Raw genomic sequence first — 27,850 nt, forward strand, 5'->3', positions numbered from 1 at the left:
GCTGTGGCGCTATTTCCCTAAATGTGAACACAGCTCATGTCCACACTTGTTAGAAAATAATGTAATCTACACAGAAAGTTTGCCATTGTTGACATCACAATTACCTTCCACAGAGGTGAGATTAGGTTTAGGTTGGATATTCAACAGAAATTCAGTTGTATGTTATTAAAAGTACAATTGAATGACACAAAACTGAATTTTCTTGCTGCTTGGAAGCTGAGAATAAGGAAATAATTTCAAGAATGCAGTACAGGATACAAGTAACCAGTTTATGTTCCATACAGGTTGAATGAAAATATATAAACATTCACATTGTGTTCTGAAGATGAACCATGACTGTACTTGACTGGTTAGATATTAAACAGAAATTTCATAAAAGTTCATAAAATCAAAGATGATTGCATTTGAGAGAGTCTTATATATTTTTTCAATATTGTTATGAAAATGGGGTTTTTTTATTCAGTTTTCATGAAAAATCAATACTTTTTCAGTGGTTTCTGAACCATGTGACCCAGTGGCTCCAAGCATATGCAGAATTATTTTAGTCTGAGAGACAAATGAGACACACCTCTTTTTATTGCATTTGAGATCTTCTTATATTTTATGTTAATACTTTTGTCAAAGAACTGTTGTGAAAGTTTTAAATAATAGCACATTGGTAGGCACGGGCAAGAGTAAAGAGGTTCACAATTTATTTGTGCTGCTGTGCAACTGGACCCAACGCTCCTCATGTAGCATGAAAAAGGAACGGACCAGATCATTCATTACATTGAGATTTTATAAGCATGTTTCAAACAGAAACTGCAGAAAGGAAAACATTCTCAATCATTGACTACATTACAACAATATCTCCTACTACAACTGTGGTTCTGTTTCACAAGTAAACCTTTTTCATTTTTTTACACAACATTGATCACATTTCAAAGAAAGTCCTTAAACAAACATGTGACATTTCCAGTTATCATTCTTAGAAAAAACACATACAAAGAATGGTACAATGGCATCTCTTCAGGGTGGGCCCTAGTCCAAATAATGAACAAAATGAGTCTAATAATTAGGTAATTATTCTTTCCTGAAGGGAAAGAAAAGAAAAATACAGTGGGACGTTCTTGACTCCCTACCAAAAAAACACAAATATTTTATTATAATCATTATAATATTTATAATCATTGTCAGGATCCAGCCAGGACTTTGGCCATGTGCTTTTGTTTATGTTCTGTGTCATGTGTCTGCCCCGACCTTGTCTCTTCCTCCCCGCCTCTGCACACCTGTTCCTTATGTGTTGATTGTCATGTGTATTTAGCTGTGCCGCGTTGCCTGTGGCGGCGCGGAATCCTCGTCCTTGGTCACGTCCTTGGTCGCGTCTTGTTTTGTCGGTGTCCTTGTTTTGTGTGTTTTTTTTTATTTAATAAACCTGCTTATTTTAGCTATCCTGCATTTGGGTCTGTTTTTATCCCGCACCGCTGACAATCATTACCCAAAAATAAAAACTGTAACGCAAAAAGCAATAAAATACAAGTAAAATTAAAGCATGGCAGTGTGAAAATAATGTCAGGTAGTTAGTTTTTTTACATGGAACTAAATTATATTACATTTCAACCAATTGTTAAAATTACAGATCAGAAAATGTGCAAATATATGCAGTGATATTCGTGTACATAAAGAACGTGTGTTGACTTACAATCAGCAACCGAATCTGAAACACATCAGTTTTTAATTGCAGTTGAGGGATTCTTATATTTTAGATTCATTTTCTATGAAAAAATAACATTTTTTTTCAACACTTTCCATGTCATGTGACCCAGTGACTCCAATCTTAAGCAGAACTGCATTACTAAGAAGCTTTTATTTTCATTTTGACCAGAAATCGCTGATGTAGTATATAGTGGAATTGAACAATGTTTCTCCAGAACAATGGTACAACAAATAACAACAGAGGGCTAAGTTGTCCTTGGCACCTAGAGTGCATCAACCATGTTCAACCTAGTGCAAACACTACAGGGCAGATACATAAAATACCACCAACCTGTAAACAGACCATACACAGCATTTACATACAATAGCAGTGTTGTGAAAAGTCTTGAAACTCAAGAATGTGCCCCAAAGTAAAGTATTATGCCTTACAAAATATTACAATTGATGTCATAAGACATATGGGAATAGGCCAGATGTTGTAATAGTTTTAAGGTAATACTGTATATGATTAACATATATACATATACACATATAACCACACTTGAGTCAAAGTGTTAACAAGAAAAGAAGTGTATTGTAATCATAAACATAGTAAAAGTAGCCAGGCTCAGTGCTATCAGGCCTAGGAGAAGTAGGAGTGTAATCTGGGGATCCAGGTTCAGACTCAGAGGGAGAAGATGCTGAAGCAGGGGAGAGAGGGCGAATATAGGGGAAAAGGAGGAGATGGAGGAGAAGCATGAGTTCCAAGCTCAGGGCAGCAAGATTCAGCATGAGGACAGCCGTCAGTCTGAGTTCTCTGATCAACAAGATCAGACAAAGGGGTTTGGTTGGAAGACTACTGACACTACTGATGTTGTGAAAGGACGCTCAGGGAGTTCAGGAGCTGTTCCATGAACTTAGAAAGATCATGTGTTATATGAGACAGCTGAAAGCGATGGTAACCAGTCACCTGAAACAGGCCTCATGCAGGGAGTAGGGTGAGACATCTGAATCATTCGACCAACTGGACAAACCTGCTTACTCTGAGATTGAGGATCTAAGGGAAAAGGGGAACCTGACATTTAGTAGAAATAGAGGAACTAAGGCTTAAAATATGCATGTGCAATACTGAGATCATAACAAAATTCATAAGTTCAGCACGCTTAAGGAGTCAACATAGAACTCCACTTATATACAAAGCAACATTATAAACAGCAAGGGCTTAGCAAAAATAGCAATACAACATAACCAATATAAGTAAGAACTTTTATCATAACTCAAACTCATAACGTTAACATATAATCAATCAATTATATAATCAGTAGAAATCATATACAGTATAGAATAGCAAGAAAAGAAATGAGGAAACTTACTCATTGTAGCTGCAAAAGAGGCTTAATCAACATGACGTCTGTGTTACGGAAGATTGAGTGGCAAATGACTCAAGAACAAGGAAGTGAAGGTCTCTTGAGCAAGTAGGTCGAAAATAATAGGAAATTAAAAGGAAAATCCATATATGGGCATATGAGTAAAGGGCATACCTTGATTCTGGGAAATATAGGGAAGTCAGGAAAGGTCACTTACAGTAGGAGGCGTAGGAGGTAATTCTGTAAAATAAGGGGAATTTAGAAAGGACATGTAAATGATGAAATATGGAAATAATGAGAAGTTACCTGAATGTCTAGGAGGCACCTAGAGGTGCCAGGGTATATATTGAGGAGATTTTCTGGGGAGAGGTAGAACCTTTTGGGTTGCAGGTGGAGGTCTTTTGGGTTTTTCATTTGATTGCTTTTGACTTAGAGATTTTTCCTTGAGCTCAATGGAAGTGTTGGCTGATTGACTGCAATAAAGAAGTTTGCTCATTCTCATCCAGGTCTGGAGAGTCTTTTCATTGTTTTATTTGTATCAATTATAGTGTTATCACTATAATTAAAATAGTTAATATGAGCTAAGAGTGCGGTTCACCCTAAGTCAGAGTTAGCAGCAATGACACACCTAACATAGCAGTGAAATCAAGTTGATCTAATGTGTGTTGATCTAATCTAATGTACACACAAAACAAAAACTAGCAAAATGACAAATGCCTTCCCTAACCTCCATTATTAAGAAAATGATACAACTCCTACTCCCCAACAAAAATGTCAGTTACACCCCTACTACCAGTGATATATACTGTATATAATATCAATAGATTCAACACAATGATATTACAAACAAGGCAGCCAAAACCAAATCAAGAATGGACAGAACTCCTAGACGAGGAAGGCAAGGACTAGAACCAGAGTAGCAACAGCAAAACACGAAACGGAATACAATACATCACAACACCAAGTAAGCATAGAAGCTCCTGGTATGGCCTTCTGTCTCAGCTTTATACAGGTGCCATTAACGATGTCATCTTATGGTGTAAGTGCTGGAACGTCAGGAAAGCCCAGGCTAGAGTACAGATCAGGAAATCAGCTTGTCATGATCTTGAGAAAGAGCAAATGTCTCTGTCCTGAAGACCTTTCTCTAAATGTAAATATACAGTTTTACCTCTGACTGTTTCATAGCACTGACAGTGGAGACTACTTCTACAAATGCTAAATAAAAACCTCACTAAAATAACTACTATTCTACTAAACTACTAGTTTATCTGGAGACTCTGCTATACACATCCTTGATAATGTACTGGAATGAGCAAATCCTTATCATCATCTACTTTGCTTTGCAAATGCCACTATGGTCAGAGCTGCTGTTATAGCCACCTTCTAACCGAACACATGAAATTTTAATAGTGCTGTGCTCTAAGAATGAAGTTTATTTGCTGAATGAATTATATGAATCAGTGGAATATTTTTCATTATGATATTGTTATCATACTGTATGTTAAATTATCCAAAAACAAATTCTAGAGATTTGGACCTGAAGTATGTTGAATCCATGATGATAGCATGTCTAATCTAATGGATCATTTTGTTTCACAGCGTGTTGGCATTAACTCCCACATGAACTCATAAGAATGCAAAGTCTTAGCACAAGAACCTCACATGTTCCTCTCCTTCTCCCGTGTCTCAGTCTTGTGACTGTTTTTTATTTTTACAAATAACGTGGTTAGGGATTAATTCATAGCTGTATTCTGACTGTTATTCTAATATATGTAAGACTTTCAGCTGTTCCTGAAGTTAGTAGACAAGCAGACAAGCTTGTTTAAAAGCAGCAGGGGGTTCAGACACAAAAAGAAACAACTTTGCCTTTCACAGGAAGGTCACACTTCAAATCCTTGGGGTCACATGAATAAATAAAATGGGAATAGAATCAGTGTGTAGTCTTAGAAAACCATCTTGACTTTCTCACACAACTCTATTCATTGTTTCTCTTTTGGATTTAGGTTGCAAAAAACTCAAATGTTTTCTTTCATTTACTTTAAAAAGTTCTCTTGTGTTTATTATTTTCATACAATAAAGCAAGTTGTAAGGAACTATTGGGACAATTCACTGCCAGTCCACCAGAGGGAGTGTTTGCAGGTGGATTGCTAATCCTTGTTTAGTGTCATGTGTTCATTTCATGTGTTCAGTCCCCTGTTCATTATTATCCCTAATGTGTTGCCCTATTTATACCTGCCATTTGACATTTGAACAGTTCAGAGTCTCCGGGTGGTTGTAAGTTCATATGGGTGGCTTTTGGTTCTCTGATTTCTGCTACCTCCAAAAACATGCTGGTAGATGAACTGATAACTCAAAATTACATTTAGGTCTGAATTGTGCTCCTTTGATCACATTTTTTGTTTATTTGCTCTCTCACTTCTCATTTTATATATTAGATGGAGAAGCCATAAATCTGTATTTATATGAATGATTAATATATATATATTTCCCCAGAAAATAAAGTAACAAACAAACAAATATGTCACATGCCTAATAAGACTAAATGCAGTCAATTCTCTGTATAATAACTGAACACATGCTCTCACACAAGGCCCTTAACACACAACTGCTCTGCTGTGTAAATGAGATAAATCTAAGCCTTTTTTTTTTTTAGGATATTAGGTCTTAATATATTATGATACCTTCAAGAGAGAAAACACATTAGGTTTAATGATATTATTTTAGCCAAAGAAAATAAAGTTCAGACAGTGTGACAAACCTTAACCTTAATTTTATCACCATTTATTTAATGATTATAAGCAGTACATTGATAAAATGATTGAATCAATTTGTAATTACAAAGCAAGAAAATCGCAAAACACACCATAATACATTCGGGCTAGAGTAATAATTAGTCAATTTATTTATACTTTATAATAGTGCACATTTTTAGAAAAGAATAATGAGCGCTCTCTACTGGTGAAATTTACTTCAGTATTTAAGGAGGAGCCGAAATAGGAGACTCAAATAAGAGATTTTGGAGATTTCCACAGAGCATCATTTTAATCATTGAAGACTTTTAACTAGACTTCTCTCAGTCTGTGGTGGCCAGCTTCCTTTTCTAGGCTGTGGTGTGCTTGGGCACCGCTGCAAAAGCGAGTGATGCTAACCGGCTAAATACAGTTCTGTCAGTGACTGTAAAATACATCCCTCATGTGCAGAGGCACTTTTGAACTTTTTCAGTTTTTTTAGTGAACTACATTCCATTAAAAATGAAGGACAATTCATACATATTCTGCATCTGTTTATATATTGGGTACATTTTGTGTATCAGTGGATGAATACATTTTTTGTGTATATTCTATGTACTTTTGTACAGTGTAATTTCTGTATCTACTGTAATTCTATATATTTTATCCTTTGTATTGTATGGTTATGTTCGGCTGCCACTTTCCTCAGGGGGAATTAATAAAGTACCTATCTATCTATTTAGCTATTGCAAATGACCTATATTTTTGACTGTATTTAAGAAAAAAGTCTAATAAAAAATATATAGTATGCATTTCTAACAAAAATCTCATAAAAATGCTCAGTAGTTGCTGATTTAACATATTACTGATTAATAAAAAGACAAATCATACCCATAAACTGTTGTAATTCTAAAATAACTGAGCAGAAATATACCAAAATAAATGTCATTGGTAATGGAGAAGATTTGAATCCTTAAATGTTGCCAGGACTGGAGACGCTGACGTTCAGATTAACATCATCCACCTATTAAATAAAAAAATGAAAGCATCTGTTGACATTCCTGTTTGTTATAATGTATACCTAAAACTTATTTAAATGATATATTTTAGAAATTGTGACTTGATTTTGTATTTACAGATTTCCCAAAATGTACAATTTAAAGGCAGGATGCAGCTAAACATATAGGTCTTGGTTAATTACTGAGGTTACCAAGGCTAAACCTACTATTGAGTTCACACTATTCTGGGATTTTGTTGGTGAATTTTGGAACTGTTAGATACAGACCCTGCTAAAAACTAGAGACTCTGTTTTTTTACATGACTTACTTTGATAATGGCAATGGTGTTCATGAAGATGTCTCCTTTAATAAAAATTGCAGTCACTTTATCCAACGGTCTACGGTGCTTGAACGTGCAGTATTCCAGGCCATTCACCAGCACCTGAAAATATAAAGTGTGAGCTTATTTAAAACAAATGCTTATAGTCTTTACCCTTTAAATTATTTTCTCCTTAATATCTCACCTTATAGCATTCTGGGTTAATAACCATGATGATATCAAAAGCTGCTTCTTTGACAAATGGGCCTGCTGGTAGCAACTCTACATTATCCCATGTCTCATTCCTGCAGCTGTCAAGGACCACAGAGGATATACGGGGGTTGAAGTGGAAAGCGACGTCATGAAGGTACTTCGGTCCAGTCTGCAAATTTATTGCAAAGCTGAAAGAAATTATTTCAACATTTAATAGACTGTACCAGATTTGAGTAAATTTTCTTTTTCCTTTTTTTTTTTTTTTAATGAAAATGTCATTAAAAGAAAATATATTCATCATACCAATTAAAATTTGATGGAACTTTCCCTTGAAAGAACAAAGCCACACCAGGTCTCAAGCCTCCAGGGATTGATCCCAAATACGGATTGCTCTGTTATGGTTAAGCATCATTCATGTTATAACAATGAATCTTTAACTGTGGTAATTTTATAAAAATGCATAAACCTGCAATCGTTTAGCTTGTTCATTCATTTTGAAGATGACATGAAGATGTTACCCACAGGGTTGCAGACTGGACGTGGTACATCAGGCTGGATGTCAGAAAAAATCAAAGAACATATGAAGAACATGTTTTCTCCCCATTTATGACAAACCTATAATTCTATAAAGTTAACATTGGGGAGAGCTGTCATAGCAAAAAAACTTGCAAGATATTTGCTGCCTGATTTGCGGATTTCTTTCCATATTATATCAAAAATTTACCTGTAAATATCAATGTAAATGTTAATGAATATAGAAATAATTTGTTTTGATCCATGTATATAATATGATTTAAGGATTTGTTTTGAACTGTTATTACTTACAGGACTGTTCATTATTTTAGTCCTTAGGTTATAAATGAGTTGAGGTACAGAGAGGTTCTGTGGGAAAAGAAATTATGTACAACAAAAATAAATAAAAATACACGTCTACATATTGCTCACAAATATTAATCATTCAATTTATGTATTTAATATTTTTTACTTCTATACCAATAATAAGACAAATATGTGTAGAAAATATGTGTAGTGAAATACTAGGACTTAAAAACTCTAAAATAAAAAGATATATAAATAAAATTAAAAGTCTATTAAAGTCTATTTTTTTTTTATATTACATTTAGCTATTAAAAAATTAAAACCAGCCTATATGCATGGATGAACAGGAATTGTATATAATATATCATCTTAACTCACCCATTGGTCTACTGTCACAGTGAGCTTTCCAATAATGGTGAAGGGGACAGAGTTGCTTGCTTCACTCACTCCCACATCACTAACAGCTCTGTATCGGACCCAGTATTTTTCTGTTGGCTTTAGTCCAGTCAATGTGAAGGTGTCCTGTGCATTTGACGTGTCTTTGACTGTCCATCCCTCAACATCAGCTGCTGAATCATTTGAAGGTGTCATCCTGTACTCGACTCTGAAGTGTACAGTCTTTCCAGTTGGGGATTTTGAAAGCTTCAGGGTAACTTTCCCATCACTGGTCTCCACTTCAGGTTTGGGAGGTTTGGATACAGGCTGGAACTTAGGATCTGTCAGAGAGCCATTCTGATAAAGTTGGATTGAGGATCCTGGATTGCTGGGATCTGATATGGAGGCAATGATGAATTTGATTCTCTTCTCATTTTTATTGCCCTTTAAAAAAGAGGTAAAGAGAGAAAGATTCTGCTTCATCCTTGCAGGAATGTCAGGAGAAGTGAACCAAGGCTGTGCTGCTTTCCCCAACATTTTAAATGATTCAGTGTTCTCAAAGTCCTGTAAGGCTGCTAGGTATGAGTCTTCATATTTTAGAGAGGTAAATGACAAACATACCACCACATCAACATCAGGGTGAAAACAAATGGAATTTAATGACCCTGATGATTTCACAACTGTGATGTCTTTCAACCCAACAGTATAGGAGCTCAGTATATTTAATTCAGTTGTAATGTCATCCAACCATTTGTTAATGATGCTTACACTGAAGGGTGATGTGTAATGGATGCTCAGGATGTCCCCTAGTGCCTTGTCCTCTTTTGTCCCACCACGAATCGCTGGTAGAACTCTGCATAGTGCGATCTTAAACAAACTTGTATACTTTCTGTGTAATGCCTGAAACTTTAGCAACCTGTCTTTTAGATCAGGGAAATTATCCGTTATTTGTCTTTTGATCAAATCATTGCATATTCTCTCCATTTCACCAAATTCCTCAAGCAAACTTTCTGCTTCATACAACGGGCTCAAATTAATTTCTCTCACCAACTTTGCAGCCTTATCATTCAAAAGATTGAGAGGATACAGCCACACTGTCAGAGGCACACCTTTACCTTGTTGCTTCATCAGAGCAGGCACCTTTTTGTACACTTCCAGGGCATCCTTATATGTGGTGGGGTTTTCTTCAAGTTTAATGTCACCATAAAATGTGACACTAATATTCTCAGCCATTTTTTTTTCATCTTCAGTCATGTTAAGGGATGCTTGCCCCTCAATGGAAATGGTAGGGATCTTCTTGACCACTGCATGAAGGTTTCCTTCAATTTTCTGTTTGCTCTCATTTTCTGTTCTCTTATAATCAAACACCATGAAAACCTGAGCTCCATACTGTACAGCTGTAACTACATGAGTGGCTGTTTTCTGGTCAAATACTTGTGGGTAGGTGATATTACCGAGCTCCTTCATAGTGAGCTGTTCAAATGTTGTTGTCTGGCTGTACTGCATAGTAACTCTGGACTGATGTGCTGAAGATTTGGTATCTTGCAGGTACTTGGCCGATCCTCCAACCTCCACCAATCCACTTAGGAAACTGGCTTTAAGGGAAGCACTTATGTCTAGGAGGTTTGCCTTATCACTGAGACTATCAGAGGCTGCAAGTTTCAGATGTGTTTTAGGCTTCTGATGCACATCAAGGTCATCACTCAATGCATTTTTATCCCATAAAGTAACACCTGAATCAGGAAAGTGATTAAAAATGAGAATGATTTTACAAATATTTGTTATCTTTCAAACATTTCCAATGATATATAGAAAAAAATGGATAAATCGGATGACAAAATATTACTAAATGCAACTACAATTGAAAATGATTCAACCTTATAACTTACATAACAACAAAAATAATACATTTTCATGTCATCTGCTTATAAAACAATCAACTTTGTAGTGGAAACAGTAACTCCATCCTCAACATTAAGCTCCAACACACCACCCCATGTTTTCCTATAACATCACACTACCAGGTGAATTCTTCCTCACTGAAGAAACTCTCTAAACCACAACTGGCAAATAATATCACCATGAAAATCAGGGCCGTGCACATGGGGGTGGCCGGGTGGCCAGAGCCACTGCCCCTCTGCCCTCATCGACTGAGGTGCCCCTGTTCCCCACCCCCACCGCTCCGCTCAAAACATTCCGCTGATTCCGCTAAACCGCTCCAGGTTTTCCAGCTCGCTCCGCACGCCGCAAGCGCAGCATCACTCACAGTACTGTATGTGTCTGCGGCCCTCTCTTGAAACTAGTACTGAACACGACACGAAAGTTTTTGTATTTATGTCGGTAATGTTTTGCTCTTGGTCTTCTACTAGTGCTAACAACTAACAACATATTCACGTTCTTAGAATTAGCTGTTTGTCTAATCAAATTATTGTACTCTCGATCAGATCTAATACAAACAACTACATTTTCTGTTGTTAGCACACTTTGTAGACACCCCCCCCCCCCCCGCAAAAAAGACTAACCAAAAAACAATGCCTTCACAAAAAAGAAGACAGAGACAGAGAGAGAAAGAGTGAAAGGAGGCTGCTAAAGGCAGTTCAACACTGCAAACATGCATTAAAAGCATTATCAGCAATGTGTAATTGTTGTTATGTTCTATCAAAACATGTACAATAAAGTCTAAAATGTATTTGAGCGTGTGCTATATTCTCTTTTAATTGTACATTTTGTAATAACTGGATAATTTGTGTTAACAAGCAACCACCAACCTAAAAATGTCTGTGCACGGCCCTGATGAAAATAGTATCCTGAAGTAGGTTTGTATGTCTATACTTTTTCCAATTCATGTAATTTTAGACATTTAATATTTCAAAAAGGTATCAGATAATCATTTTGGCCTTTATATGGCAATAACAATGAGTCATAAGGTCATAAGGTTTGAATTTTTCTAACATTTCTAAGGTATTACTGCTGATCAGCATCTTTAGAATGCAACAGGTAATTAAATGACGATTATGTAAACTGCACCTGGAATAAAGGAGTCACTTCGGCAATCATACAGCATGCCAGGATACAAAGGTCTTCCCAGGGCAGCTATTTCCATGCATTTGGAATCCATGACTTGCAGGAAATAAGAGAAGGCTAGAAAATGTGAAGAGCAGAGAAAAACAGGACTGGTTTGATTCAAAAGACCAGGAACATTGTTCAGAGAGACCGTTTGAACTAAGAAGGTCATTTAAACTATTTTCAATTAAAATGTCATGATACAGTACTCAGACACTGTTTATCCCTTTACAGTGCTGATCCATTCTGGGGTGGTGGGTAACTTCTTCGATGTAGCCACCATTCATTACCTCAACATTCCCACAGACTTGCTCTCCCAAAATTCAGGCCAGTGATGTGGGCCCAATCTACTTCAACCTGTAGGTTGGCTCGCTCTACAACAAGCACACCAGGGTACTGCTCATGACTTCATGCAAGCACACCATAAACAACTCACTTGCTGGTCTATCTGTTGCTTCAGCCACTGCTTCTGCACACCTGAGCTTATTCTTTCCTCCATCTCAGTCAAAAAAAAAACTATTCACAATGCTATGTATCACTGAATATCAAGACCAAGGCCAGTGGCTTCCCCCACACTTACTGTATAACTCTGCCATAAAGCTGCTTCCTGTTACAACGCCTTCTTTTGGTTGAGTGTACCCATTGTTATCAGTCAAGCAATGGGCCATGGAGGAGTAATAAGATGACATCTTAGTTTACTCCTCATGTCCACAATATTAACCTTGCCCTCCAGATGCTTTTACAACATGAAGAGGTATACCAAAAAATTTAGAAATTGTTACTTATTCAAGCATAAAATGTAAGTAAACATTTCAGGTAAAACTGTAAGTTTGTATGCGATTGTTCCTTAATTTTACTTTATTTGGACAGCTTGTTGGTATGTTTGTTCAATTTAATTCTAATAAGAAAGTACAGAAAGGGGTGTAAAAAATTCTGACTTGTGTTCTTTAAAAAAATTGTCTTTTTAAACAATTTAGGAGGAAAGTCTTTTCCTTCTTTTTCTATTTGTCTTTCTTTCAGCACAATCTTTCTTTCAGCAATAAGCTGTTTCTATTGGCTGAATCTGGCATACGTAATTATAAATACAGAGAAAATAATATTATTCTTATTCTTGAAGACAATAACTTTAAACAATGTCAAAGCTAAAAAATATAATATAATTTATGGAAATATTTTGAGTAAGTTTTATTAAATATAACCTCTGATACTCTATACTTTGCATTCATTTTTTTCTCTTTTTCCCTTCTCCCTTCTATCTGTACGTTTTTTACTATATAAAGAGATGTAAAAAAAAAAAAAATACATAAACTAATTAATAAAATTATTAATAAACATTTTTATCTGCACCTTAAATTTTAGAAGGTGCAGATTTTAGATATATAGGATGCTTTGACTCTGGTTTGAAAACAGGACAAGGTTTTCGGTACAGAATGTGAATAGTATCGATTTTAGATACTTTAAATCAAATAATTTGTGTGCACAAGCACTTACGTCACGCTACGACGTCTCTCTGTCTCCGTCTTCTAGCCAGGACAAGAGGAAGATCACACACAGCAACTGCAGCAGGACAGAGAGCACGGTTAATATAGCCGCATGTAAATTGCAGGGGCGCGGTTTTTTGTGCACTTAACCGTTATTAGGTTATGCGGAAAGGGAGAGTCCACAAACTCTTACACAACAGCTCCATAATTATCTACAACGTATTACAAAACGATCATTTTAAATAAACAAATACACAACAATTCACAGTATTTGTGCATAAAGGCTTTTTTATTATGTTCTATATTTTAAAAACGGGGAAAATAATGTTTTTAGTGTAAGATGCACTAAAATGTATTAAGCCAAAAAAATGGATAAATTAATTTTTCTATAGAATTGAAGACCTTTTTGCTTACTTCACTTATACATGACGAATGTGTTTTGAAATATAGAATTAGGAACTGTAGGACTGACACAAAGGGTTCAGACTTCAAATAAACTTGACTGTACACACAGCATAAACAAGTCAATAATGAAGAAAACAATCCAGTATCTCCTGTTGGGTGTTTTGGTTTGACAGGGAATATCAATCAATGTTCAGTATCAACAGTCACATGTCCTATGCCAAAGCATGCTTCAGAAACTTCTTTTATTTAGTTCATCAATACCTTTAAACAATATCAGAGTTAAAAATAAATTAGAAAGAAGAAAATATGCTAATTTGTGTAAATATTTTGTACCCCTGGCTGTATGTAACTCTTTCTCTTTCACTATATAAACCATTATAAACCAATCAATTAATTAATTAATCAATCAAAACTAATTCTTATGAAGTACATTTTTATTTAACACTGGTTACAGCTATCACACTTGCCAAAACCATGGTTATCCTTCACCTTAAAGTCAAGAGCGAGATTCTATAGACAATTATGATCTTTTAACACTGGCAGTTTCGAAAATAAAAACTGGTACTGTGAAAGCTGACTGTGGCGCTATTTTCCTAAATGTGAACACAGCTCTGGTCCACACTTGTTCAGGAAATAATGTAATCTACACAGGAATTTTGCCATTGTTGACATCACAATTAGCTTCCACAGAGGTGAAATTAGTTTTAGGTTGGATATTAAACAGATCATCAGTTATATGTTTTTAAAAGAACAATTTTCATGCCACATGGTCCATTGGCTCCAAACCTAAGCAGAATTGTATTACTATAAGCGACAATTAAAACACATCAGTTTTTTAGCTGAGAATACAGAAATAATTTCAAGAACGCAGTACAGGATACAAGAAGTAACCAATTTATCTTGCATTCAGGTCAATTGGAACTATAGAAACATTCACATTGTGTTCTTGACTGGTTGGATTTTAAACAGAAATTCAGTTGAGGAATAAAAATCTTACTGTGAAAGCTGACTATGGCGCTATTCTCATAAATGTGAACACAAGTCAGGTCCACACTTGTTCAGGAAATAATGTACTCTACACAGGAATTTTGCCAGTGTTGACATCATAATTGCCTTCCACAGAAGTGAAATTAGTTTTAGGTTGGGTATTTACCCGATATTCAGTGGTATGTTACTGAAAGTACAATTGAATGACTTTTGACAATTGACAAATCTGACAATTGAACTCAGATTTATTTTCAATAGTTTTCATGCCACATGGTCCATTGGCTCCAAACTTAAGCAGAATTGTATTACTACAAGCGACAATTGAAACACATCAGTTTTTATTTGCAATTGGATTCTTATATTTTAGATTAATTTTGTATGAAAAAATTAAAATTATTTCAACAGTTTCCATGTCATGTGACCCAGTGACTCCAATCTTAAGCAGAATTGCATTACTACGATAAAGAAATACACACCTCTTTTCAAGTCAAGAAGCTTTTACTTTCACTGATGCGCTATATAGTGAAATTATACAGAGTGCTAAGTTGTCGAAGGCACCTACTGTAAAGTGCATCAACCATGTTCAACCTAGTGCAAACACTACAGGGCAGATACATAAAATAGCACCAACGACTGAACATTACTGTGAAATCAAGTTGATCTATTGTGATTGTGGTATATACAGCACAGTGAACAAACAGAAAAACTCTGGATTATGGACTAACTAGCCTGTATTTTGGGTGGGCCCAAGCCCAAATAATAAACAAAAAGAGTCTAATAATTAGGTAACTATTCCTACCTGAAGGGACAGAAAAGAAAAATACAGTGGGACTTGCCTGACTCCCTACCAAAAAAACACATATTTTTTACAATCATTCTAATATTTATAATCATATTTTATTATCATATTACACACACACAAAAAAACTGTAACACAAAAAGCAATAAAATACGAGTAAAATTAAAGCATGGCAGTGTTAAAATAATGTGTCAGGTCACCCACTTCGAATGTTATCACACTATTGAATAGATGTTATCAGTGGTTAATGGGACCATCGATATGGTCCAGTTGGGGCATGCTGTGTCTGCCGGAAGGCTCAGAAGGTTGTTATCATCTATCAAATGCTCAATCAATGATACCAGGTAGTCAGTTTTTTACATAGAACTAAATTATATTACATTTCAACCAATTGTTAAAATTACAGATAAGAAAATGAGCAAATATATGCAGTGACATGCGTGTACATAAAGAAAATGTGTTGACATACTGCACAATCAGCAACTGTAGCACTGACACACTAACCAGTTCAAGTCTGAATTTCCTCGCTGCTTGGAAGCTGAGAATACAGAAATAATTTCAAGAACGCAGTACAGGATACAAGAAGTAACCAATTTATCTTGCATACAGGTCAATTGGAACTATAGAAACATTCACATTGTGTTCTGAAGATGTTACTTGACTGTACTTGACTGGTTGGATTTTAAACAGAAATTCAGTTGAGGAATAAAAATCTTACTGTGAAAGCTGACTATGGCGCTATTCTCATAAATGTGAACACAAGTCAGGTCCACACTTGTTCAGGAAATAATGTACTCTACACAGGAATTTTGCCAGTGTTGACATCATAATTGCCTTCCACAGAAGTGAAATTAGTTTTAGGTTGGATATTTACCCGATATTCAGTGGTATGTTACTGAAAGTACAATTGAATGACACAAAACTCAGATTTATTTTCAATAATTTTCATGCCACATGGTCCATTGGCTCCAAACTTAAGCAGAATTGTATTACTACAAGCGACAATTAAAACCCATCAGTTTTTAAATTGCAATTGAGGGATTCTCATATTTTACATTCATTTTTTAAGAAAAAAAGAAATTTTTTTCAACAGTTTCCATGTCATGTGACCCAGTGACTCCAAACTTAAGGAGAATTGCATTACTACAAGAAAGAAATACACACCTTTTTTCAAGTCAAGAAACGTTTATTTTCACTGATGCGCTATATAGTGAAATTATACAGAGTGCTAAGTTGTCGAAGGCACCTAAAGTGCATCAGCCATGTTCAACCTAGTGCAAACACTACAGGGCAGATACATAAAATACCACCAACCTGTAAACAGACCATATACAGCATTTACATACAGTAACAGCATTGAATTGTGTTGTGCAAAACAGCATTAAAGTGAATACAGCTGTAAACATAAATGTATATTGAATGAGTGTGTGAGTATCAGTTCAGCACAGTTCAGCTCTGAGTGCTAGATTTATGGGATAAACTGTTACACAGTCTCGTTTTGAGAGTCCGGATGCTTTGGAGGGTAAAAGGTGAATGTGAGGGGTGTGTGGCTCATCCACAATGCTGTTGGTTTTGTGGGTGCAGCCTGTGGTGTAAATGTCGGTGAAGGAGGGAAGACAGACTCCGATGATCTTCCTGGCTGTCCTCACTATCTGCTGCAGTGTCTTGAGATCCAAGACGATGCAATTCCCAAACCAGACAGTGAGGCAGCTGCTCAGTATGGTCTTGATGGTCTTTCTGTAAAACACGGTCAGGATGTGTAGAGGGAGATGCGTTTTTCTCAGCTTTTGTAAGTAGTAGAGATGCTGCTGGGTTTTCTTGCTGATGGAGCCAGTGTTGAGCAACCAGGTAAACACTAAGGAATTTGGCAGAGGTGGGAGTAAGTCACACATGTGCAAGTCACAAGTAAGTCTCAAGTCTTAACCTTCAAGTCTCAAGCAAGTCTGAGTCATTTTTTGTGAGAGTCAAGTCAAGTCAAGTCACTGCTTTATGTCAAGCAAGTAAAGTCAAGTCGTAGCTTGAGTCAAGCAAGTCGCTGGCAAGTCATACATATGTTTGATGATTTAACTAAATGTATATATTAAACAAAGTTAAATCTACAGTATTTATGGACTATGAGAGTTTTATTTGCAACAAAAATGATTATATGCATTTATTTTTAAAAGGTGTCCACATACAGGTGAGTTGTAAATACAATAAAAATCTAAAAATGAATAAAAGTCAAAACTACAAAAAATAAGATGTAAATGTAACTGAAATAAGGCCAACATAAAAGCATGAAAAGTTTCAATATGCCTCAAACATGTCAGAAGACCATGGAAAAGTAGATATAAAAAGGTGCAATGGTTTCTATGCAACCAAATGGCATTTTTTGAACAGGCATTCCCTTTTAATGGGACATGAACACATCCTTAAATTAGATCTTTCCTTTTTAACAACAGAATAACAACAACAGGGGGGGCACGGTGGCTTAGTGGTTAGCACGTTCGCCTCACACCTCCAGGGTCGAGGTTCGATTCCTGCTTCCACCTTGTGTGTGCGGAGTTTGCATGTTTGCATGAAAAATTGTCCCTAGTGTGTGATTGAATGAGTGTGTGTGTGTGCCCTGCTATTAGAGAGAGAGAGAGAGAGATGATTGGAGTGAGTGTGATTTATTAATTAATGAGATAGTTCAACTAAAAATAAAAATACTGTTATCTTTTTCTCACCCTCATTATGTTACAAACCTGTATAAATTTCTTTGTTTTGATGAACACACATGTAGATATTTTGAGGAGTGTTTGTAACCAAATCATTCACGAGCCCCATTCACTTCCATAGTGAAAAAAAAGAATACTATGGAAGTGAATGGGGCTCATGAATGGTTTAGTTATAAACATTCCTTAAAATATCTTCCTCCGTGTTCATCAGAACAAAGAAATTTATACAGGTTTGTAACATCATGAGGGTGAGAAAATTATAAAAGAATTTTTTATTTTTGGGTGAACTATCCCTTTAAATTGAATGTGTGCGTGTGTGTGTATGTGCGCGTGTGCATGCTAGACAAGAATATAGCTCTGCTTGCAACTCTGAAGTTTTTTATATTTATGTTTATATATATATATATATATATATGCATATATATATATATATATATATATATATATATATATATATATATATATATATATATATATATATATATATACATATATATATATATATATATATATATATATATATATATATATATATATATATATATATATATATATATATATATATGTGCATGCCCATAAACGATCCATACGCTTTTCACTCAAAGCCTAACACTGAAGACCAATTATAAGTGCTATTGCAAAAAAGCTGACATTTCCACATGAACAGTGACCAACCATTTACACTACATGGCGCTTGCAAAAAAATTAATTTGATAGAACTTTGTCATTCAAATGTGAGCGATGTGGTCGCATACTTCTGTTCTTCTCTTCTAATCTTGCACAAAATCCCGGTACCTGAACTTAATTATTTTTGGTGTAGCGCCTTCCATGTTTCGTCACGACTGTTAAGGTTTATTAGTTAGTGCGCGCGCTCCCTCTGCTTGCCTGCTGCGTCACGTGGTTAGATTACGCTCTTGCGTGCGTTTAAAAACAGATTTAAAAACAAAATAGACAAAAAAGATAAAACAAAAACAAAAAACAAGTTATTTCGAGTCATTTAACTCAAGTCCGAGTCAAGTCTCAAGTCATGAATGTCAAGTCAAAGTCAAGTCGAGTCTTTTTTTAATATTTGTCAAGCAAGTCTCAAGTCTCAAATGTGAGACTTAAGTCCGACTCGAGTCAAGTCATATGACTCGAGTCCCCCATCTCTGGAATTTGGTGCCCTTGATGATCTCCACGGAGGATCCATTGATGTTCAGCAGAGAGAGGTCACCCTCTGTTCTCTTCTGAAGTCAACAAACATCTCTTTAGGTTTGTCACATTTCACAGACAGGTTGTTGGCTCTACATCAAGCACCAAGGGAGGTCAGGCCGATCAGGTTCAGCATATCAAACAGGTGCTGAGGAATTATTGTTTAGTCAAGTCAAGTCAAGTCAACTTTATTTATAGAGCACATTTAAAAACAACAGCTGTTGGCCAAAGTGCTGTACAGAATTTAAGCATATAATAAAATACAAAACAAGATACAAAATGTAAAAGTCAAAATAGGACACAACAACAGATAATAGACTAAGGTTATACCAGTGAGCTTACCTATGATCATACGCAACAGTAAAAAGATAAGTTTTAATAAGACTTAAAATCTGCGTATGTTGGTGCTGTTCTTATATAGGGTGGTAACTTGTGCCATAACTGTGGAGCAGCCACTGAAAAGGCGCGATCACCTTTCGATTTCAGTCGAGTCCTAGGAACAGTCAACTGAAGACTACCAGTTGCCCGAAGTTCCCTAGAGAAATTACATTGTAACAGAAGGAGATCAGAGATATAGGATGGAGCCAATCCATGGAGACCCTTATAGACAAACAGCAGTGTCTTAAAATGAATACGGAATTTAATTGGAAGCCAGTGAAGAGAGATCATCACTGGTGAAATATGTTCCCTCTTGCTTGTTCCAGTTAACAATCGAGCAGCAGCATTTTGGACAAGTCGAAGACGAGACAATAGAGATTGTGAAACACCCAAGTACAGTACAATAATTACAATAATCTAATCTGGATGAAATAAAAGCATGTATTACAGTCTCCATGTCTTTTGATGTTAAGAATGACTTCATCTTTGCAATGTTCTTTAGCTGATAAAAACAACTTCTAACCACAGCATTGATCTGTTTATCAAAAGTCAAGGCAGAATCAAAAGTAATGCCTAAATTTCTGGCATGTGAATGATGATTATTAGATAGAGGTCCCAGTTTACTAGCCACTACCTCCGTAGAAGCAGGGGAGCCAAAGATTAAGACCTCAGTCTTAGACTCATTTAACTGAAGGAAGTTGGCAGACATCCACTCTTTGACCTCTCTCAGACAATCAGACAGACACTGTAAACTGGAGACGTCCTTTGGGTGCACGGGAACATAACACTGAGTATCAGCTGAGTAACAGTGGTATGAAACATTGTGCCTCCTAAATATTGCATACAAAGGAAGCATGTATATAGAAAATAGAGCAGAACCCAAAATTGAGCCCTGCGGGACCCCATACAAAACTGATGCACAAGATGTTGAATATTTACCAGTCTCTACAGAGAGGGTTCGATCCTTTAAATAGGATACAAACCAATCTAAAATACGTCCTTGAATCCCAATTTGCTGTAAGCGGTTTAAAAGAATGCCATGATTGAGTGTGTCAAATGCCGCACTAAGGTCCAGCAGGATTAAAACCGCACATTTAAAAGTCATTTAAAACTTTCAGCAATGCAGATTCCGTACTGTGTTGAGGTCTAAAGCCAGACTGATATTTATTGAAATCACCATTTTCCTGTAGAAAGGAAGAAAGCTGATTAAACACAACCTTCTCCAAAACCTTTGATAAAAATGGTAATTTAGAAATGGACGGTAATTATTTAGATCTGTTGAATCAAGAGTTGGTTTTTTAAGTAGTGGCTGTACGGTGGCATGTTTAAAATAGGATGGGACTATCCAACTGATTAAACTGCTATTAATTATTGACTGTAAACTAGGACTAATAGAGACTCTAATAAATAACTAATCGTGTCTCTAATAAAAGACGAGGAGGGACACATCCGACGAACAAACGGTGGACTTCGATTTATGGATGACCTGCACCAAACAACTGTGAGACACTGGAGTAAATTCAGATAGATATATGGTATTTGATGTGGACTGAGGGAAGTCCAGAGAGGAGGGAACAATACATATGGACTGAGGGAAGTCCAGAGAGGAGGGAACAATACATGATCTTATACCATTGATTTTGTCAGTAAAAAACTTAAGAAAGTTTTCACAGGCCATAGGAGATCTGGATATAAATTAGACATCGGATTTAGAACGCTATTGATGGTATTAAATAATATTTTTGGGCTATAAACGTTCTTAGCAATGAGATCAGAGAAGTAATTTGCCTTTGCAATTTTAACAGTTTTTTGGTAGTGAATCATACACTCTTTAACGCAATCATACGATACTTGTAATCTATCCCTCTTCCACTTTCTTTCTGCTTTCCTCCATCAGTTTCATCATTAAACCAAGGATGTACAAAACTTCTAGGTCTTTTCAATTTAAAAGGTGCAACAGCATCAAGTATATTTGAACATAGCCCATCAAACTTATTAACTAACTCATCGGGATTAGCACCAGGACAGTTAGACTCAATTTGATGAATTTTAGAGGAAATAGAATAAGCATCTAAGAATTTTTTAGATGTAGATGAATTAAAAGAACGTCATACCGACCCACCAAGACCGTATGTGGTACCAAATTAGGAACAGCTATGTTAAAAATAATAGACTTATGATCAGGCAGGAAAAATTCTTTGATGCCTACATCACTTACTAAAAGACCATAGGATAAAATTAAATCAAGTGTGTGCCCTTGGTTATGAGTGGGACCAACAACAGATTGTATAAGGTTAAAAGTGTCCATAACTTGGAGAAATTCTTTTACCATAGGCTTTGAAGGACAACAGACATGTATGTTAAAATTGCCCAATATCAAAAGCCTATCTGCATTTGGCACAACAGAAGATAAAAAACACGAAATCTCACATATAAAATCCTTATTGTACTTGGGGGTCTATAAACAAGTATACATAACAGTGGGTTGCGGGCCGTCCAACTTAAATATCTGGACTTCAAAACTAGAAAACAATTCCGAAGCAAGTAGACGGTATTTTAAATTATTTCTATAAATAGTAGCTAAGCCCCCACCGCGACCAACTGACCTTGACCTGCTAAAAAAGTTATAATCTTTAGGACAAGCTTCAGAGAGTGGGCCAAGTTCACTGGCATTTAGCCACATCTCAGTCATAAAAAGAAGGTCCAACTCCTGAGATAAAATTTGTTCATTAATGGCAAATGTCTTGTTTGAGATTGATCTTACGTTTAGCAACGCTATCCTTACTACAGTTTCCTGATGAGTGAATCGATGGCAAGATGCTGTTGAATTATGTTGAATCTCCAACGACGGGGAATAATGAACGAAGGTTGCGGGAATTTAGAATCCTGAACTAAAGCCTATGAACAGAATTCATACATGTGTATGAATCCTCGAGGTCCAGATCCTGGATGCCTTATGGCTGTACAAACTGCACAATGTGTCTGTTCATAATATCATTATTTCATAAACGTTTATCAAATCAAAGATGATTGCATTTGAGAGAGACTTATATTTCATATCAATATTTTTATGAAAATGTATTTTTTTCTATTTAGTTTTCATAGAAAATCAATATTTTTTCAGTGGTTTCTGAAACGTGACCAGTGGCTCCAAGCATATGCAGAATTATTTTAGTCTGAGAGACAAATGAGACACACCTCTTTTTATTGCATTTGAGATCTTCTTATATTTTATACTAATATTTTTGTCAAACAACTGTTGTGGAAGTTTTGAAAAATAGCACATTGGTAGGCACGGGCAAGAGTAAAGAGGTTCACAATTTATTTGTGCTGCTGTGCAACTGGACCCAACGCTCCTCATGTAGCATGAAAAAGGAATGGCCCAGATCATTCATTACATTGAGATTTTATAAGCATGTTTCAAACAGAAACTGCAGAAAGGAAAACATTCTCAATCATTGACTACATTACAACAATACCTCCTGCTACAACTGTGGTTCTGCTTTTTACACAACATTGATCACATTTCAAAGAAAGTCCTTAAACAAACATGTAAAATTTCCAGTTATCATTCTTAGCCTTCTCATATGCTGTGCTGTCCATTGACACACACTGGACATGTGTTACAATCCCAGTTGGGAAGTACAGCATGAGGAATGGCATGGGGTTATGTAGGAGATGGACTGAACATGAATATGATGCCCCAGAGTTAGCAGCAATGACACACCTAACATAGCAGTGAAATCAAGTTGATCTAATGTGATTGTGGTATATACAGCACAGTGAACAAACAGAAAAACTCTGGATTAAGGACTAACTGACCTATACACACAAAACAAAAACTAGCAAAATGACAATTGCCTTCCCTAACCTCCATTATTAAGAAAATATTACAACTCCTACTCCCCAACATAAATGGCAGTTACACCCCTACTACCAGTGACATATACAGTATATGGTATCAATAGTTACAACAGAATGATATTACAAACAAGGCAGCCAAAACCAAATCAAGAATGGACAGAACTCCTAGACGAGGAAGGCAAGGACTAGAACCAGAGTAGCAACAGCAAAACACGAAACGGAATACAATACATCACAACACGCCAAGTAAGCATAGAAGCTCCTGGTATGGCCTTCTGTCCCAGCTTTATACAGGCGCCATTAATGATGTCATCTTATGGTGTAAGTGCTGGAACGTCAGGAAAGCCCAGGCTAGAGTACAGATCAGGAAATCAGCTTGTCATGATCTTGAGAAAGAGCAAATGTCTCTGTCCTGAAGACCTTTCTCTAAATGTAAATATACAGTTTTACCTCTGACTGTTTCATAGCACTGACAGTGGAGACTACTTCTACAAATGCTAAATAAAAACCTCACTAAAAGAACTACTATTCTACTAAACTACTAGTTTATCTGGAGACTCTGCTATACACATCCTTGATAATGTACTGGAATGAGCAAATCCTTATCATCATCTACTTTGCTTTGCAAATGCCACTATGGTCAGAGCTGATGTTATAGCCACCTTCTAACCGAACACATGAAATTTTAATAGTGCTGTGCTCTAAGAATGAAGTTTATTTGCTGAATGAATTATATGAATCAGTGGGATATTTTTCATTATGATATTGTTATCATACTGTATGTTAAATTATCCAAAAACAAATTCTAGAGATTTGGACCTGAAGTATGTTGAATCCATGATGATAGCATGTCTAATCTAATGGATCATTTTGTTTCACAGCGTGTTGGCATTAACTCCCACATGAACTCATAAGAATGCAAAGTCTTAGCACAAGAACCTCACATGTTCCTCTCCTTCTCCCGTGTCTCAGTCTTGTGACTGTTTTTTATTTTTACAAATAACGTGGTTAAGGATTAATTCATAGCTGTATTCTGACTGTTATTCTAATATATGTAAGACTTTCAGCTGTTCCTGAAGTTAGTAGACAAGCAGACAAGCTTGTTTAAAAGCAGCAGTGGAATTCAGACACAAAAAGAAACAACTTTGCCTTTCACAGGAAGGTCACACTTCAAATCCTTGGGGTCACATGAATAAATAAAATGGGAATAGAATCAGTATGTAGTCTTTGAAAACCATCTTGACTTTCACACACAACTCTATTCATTGTTTCTCTTTTGGATTTAGGTTGCAAAAAACTCAAATGTTTTCTTTCATTTACTTTAAAAAGTTCTCTTGTGTTTATTATTTTCATACAATAAAGCAAGTTGTAAGGAACTATTGGGACAATTCACTGCCAGTCCACCAGAGGGAGTGTTTGCAGGTGGATTGCTAATCCTTGTTTAGTGTCATGTGTTCATTTCATGTGTTCAGTCCCCTGTTCATTATTATCCCTAATGTGTTGCCCTATTTATACCTGCCATTTGACATTTGAACAGTTCAGAGTCTCCGGGTGGTTGTAAGTTCATATGGGTGGCTTTTGGTTCTCTGATTTCCGCTACCTCCAAAAACATGCTGGTAGATGAACTGATAACTCAAAATTACATTTAGGTCTGAATTGTGCTCCTTTGATCACATTTTTTGTTTATTTGCTCTCTCACTTCTCATTTTATATATTAGATGGAGAAGCCATAAATCTGTATTTATATGAATGATTAATATATATATATATATATATATATATATATATATATATATATATATATATATATATATATATATATATATATATATATATTTCCCCAGAAAATAAAGTAACAAACAAACAAATATGTCACATGCCTAATAAGACTAAATGCAGTCAATTCTCTGTAAAATAACTGAACACATGCTCTCACACAAGGCCCTTAACACACAACTGCTCTGCTGTGTAAATGAGATAAATCTAAGCCTTTTTTTTTAGGATATTTGGTCTTAATATATTATGATACCTTCAAGAGAGAAAACACATTAGGTTTAATTATATTATTTTAGCCAAAGAAAATAAAGTTCAGACAATGTGACAAACCTTAATTTTATCACCATTTATTTAATGATTATAATCAGTACATTGATAAAATGATTGAATCAATTTGTAATTACAAAGCAAGAAAATCGCAAAACACACCATAATACATTCGGGCTAGAGTAATAATTAGTCAATTTATTTGTATTTTATAATAGTGCACATTTTTAGAAAAGAATAATGAGCGCTCTCTACTGGTGAAATGTGGTATTCAGTCTGTGTTGGCCAGCTTCCTTTTCTAGGCTGTGGTGTGCTTGGGCACTGCTGCAAAAGCGAGTGATGCTAACCGGCTAAATACAGTTCTGTCAGTGACTGTAAAATACATCCCTCATGTGAAAAGGCACTTTTCAACTTTTTAGTTTTTTTTTTATTGAACTACCGTTTGCACGTTCACCTCACACCTCCAGGGTTGGGGGTTCGATTCCCGCCTCCGCCTTGTGTGTGTGGAGTTTGCATGTTCTCCCCGTGCCTCGGGGGTTTCCTCCGGGTACTCCGGTTTCCTCCCCCGGTCCAAAGACATGCATGGTAGGTTGATTGGCATCTCTGGAAAATTGTCCCTAGTGTGTGATTGCGTGAGTGAATGAGAGTGTGTGTGTGCCCTGCGATGGGTTGGCACTCCGTCCAGGGTGAATCCTGCCTTGATGCCCGATGACGCCTGAGATAGGCACAGGCTCCCCGTGACCCGAGGTAGTTCGGATAAGCGGTAGAAGATGAAGAAGATGAATCAGTACATTGATAAAATGATTGAATCAATTTGTAATTACAAAGCAAGAAAATCGCAAAACACACCATAATACATTCGGGCTAGAGTAATAATTAGTCAATTTATTTGTATTTTATAATAGTGCACATTTTTAGAAAAGAATAATGAGCGCTCTCTACTGGTGAAATGTGGTATTCAGTCTGTGTTGGCCAGCTTCCTTTTCTAGGCTGTGGTGTGCTTGGGCACCGCTGCAAAAGCGAGTGATGCTAACCGGCTAAATACAGTTCTGTCAGTGACTGTAAAATACATCCCTCGTGTGAAAAGGCACTTTTCAACTTTTTAGTTTTTTTTTTATTGAACTACCGTTTGCACGTTCACCTCACACCTCCAGGGTTGGGGGTTCGATTCCCGCCTCCACCTTGTGTGTGTGGAGTTTGCATGTTCTCCCCGTGCCTCGGTGGTTTCCTCCGGGTACTCCGGTTTCCTCCCCCGGTCCAAAGACATGCATGGTAGGTTGATTGGCAGCTCTGGAAAATTGTCCGGAGTGTGTGATTGCGTGAGTGAATGAGAGTGTGTGTGCCCTGCGATGGGTTGGCACTCCGTCCAGGGTGTATCCTGCCTTGATGCCCGATGACGCCTGAGATAGGCACAGGCTCCCCGTGACCCGAGGTAGTTCGGATAAGCGGTAGAAGATGAACTACATTGCCACATTAATTCCATTAAAACTGAAGGACAATTCATACATATTCTGCATCTGTTTATATATTGGGTACATTTTGTGTATCAGTGGATGAATACATTTTTTGTGCATATTCTGTGTACTTTTGTACAGTGTAATTTTTGTATCTATTGTATCTAATGTAATTCTATATATTTTATCCTTTGTATTGTATGGTTATGTTCGGCTGCCACTTACCTCAGGGGGAATTAATAAAGTACCTATCTATCTATTTAGATATTGCAAATGACCTGTATTTTTGACTGTATTTAAGAAAAAAAGTCTAATAAAAATATATAGTATGCATTTCTAACACTAATAAACAACAAAAATCTCATAAAAATGCTCAGTAGTTGCTGATTTAACATATTACTGATTAATAAAAAGACAAATCATACCCATAAACTGTTGTAATTCTAATATAACTGAGCAGAAATATACCAAAAGTAATGTCATTGGTAATGGAGAAGATTTGAATCCTCAAATGTTGCCAGGACTGGAGACGCTGACATTCAGATTAACATCATCCACCTATTAAATAAAAAAAATGAAAGCATCTGTTAACATTCCTGTTTGTTATAATGCATACCTAAAACTTATTTAAATTATATATTTTAGAAATTGTGAGGTATTCAACTAAAATTTAAAGAGGTCCAGTAAGAGAAAATTTCTTGGCGAAAAGGTCCGGAAGATCATAATGTCTAACTAGTTAGTGTGATATATATTTATTCCACTGATATTGAACAAATAATCAGGATCCTAACGTTAACTAGACTAATGAGGAAACGCTGACAATCATATAAACTCTACCTGGAATGAAGGAGTCACTGCCACATTCATCCATCATGACGGGTGGTGATTCTTCCCAGTCACCTAATAGCATGCAGCAGGAACCCATGACTATGTCATAATAATGACTACAGCAACAATGAAGTGATTTTTTTTTCCCCTTTTCGAATAAAAGC

At 36.1% G+C, this 27,850-nt stretch overlaps 1 protein-coding gene and 1 long non-coding RNA gene across 3 annotated transcripts; both read right to left on the reverse strand.

Annotated features, from left to right (window-relative positions):
- Positions 1-670: 670 nt before the first annotated feature.
- On the reverse strand, positions 671-15,774 carry LOC132839854 (uncharacterized). The gene is made up of 2 exons (XR_009647767.1): positions 15,704-15,774; positions 671-1,490 (listed from the first exon to the last, which is right to left on the reverse strand). It is a non-coding gene; the product is annotated as an uncharacterized LOC132839854 (long non-coding RNA).
- LOC132839848 (neoverrucotoxin subunit beta-like) lies at positions 5,807-13,113 on the reverse strand. 2 transcript variants are annotated; one of them, XM_060861047.1, is made up of 9 exons: positions 13,049-13,113; positions 11,522-11,635; positions 8,498-10,227; positions 8,126-8,182; positions 7,823-7,852; positions 7,604-7,692; positions 7,293-7,488; positions 7,097-7,210; positions 5,807-6,794 (listed from the first exon to the last, which is right to left on the reverse strand). In XM_060861047.1, exons 2-9 carry the CDS (start codon positions 11,610-11,612, stop codon positions 6,744-6,746), a joined length of 2,358 nt encoding a protein of 785 aa, XP_060717030.1. In that variant the 5' UTR covers positions 11,613-11,635; positions 13,049-13,113; the 3' UTR covers positions 5,807-6,743. The 2 variants fall into 2 exon arrangements, with proteins under 2 accessions (XP_060717030.1, XP_060717029.1); XM_060861046.1 differs by lacking the exon at positions 13,049-13,113 and having other exon boundaries at positions 11,522-12,081.
- Positions 15,775-27,850: the final 12,076 nt, after the last annotated feature.

The sequence above is a fragment of the Tachysurus vachellii genome, chromosome 24 (genome assembly GCF_030014155.1).
Source record: "Tachysurus vachellii isolate PV-2020 chromosome 24, HZAU_Pvac_v1, whole genome shotgun sequence".
NCBI lineage: Eukaryota > Metazoa > Chordata > Actinopteri > Siluriformes > Bagridae > Tachysurus > Tachysurus vachellii.

Excerpts from the sequence above, each read along its gene's own strand:
- LOC132839848 (XM_060861046.1), bottom strand. The coding sequence starts at position 11,729 with ATGACCTTCTTAGTTCAAACGGTCTCTCTGAACAATGTTCCTGGTCTT. Across the intron at positions 7,489-7,603 it reads GTTCCATCAAATTTTAATTG|CTTTGCAATAAATTTGCAGA; the intron begins GTATGATGAATA and ends AATTTCTTTCAG. Across the intron at positions 6,795-7,096 it reads ACACCATTGCCATTATCAAA|GTGGATGATGTTAATCTGAA; the intron begins GTAAGTCATGTA and ends TTTATTTAATAG.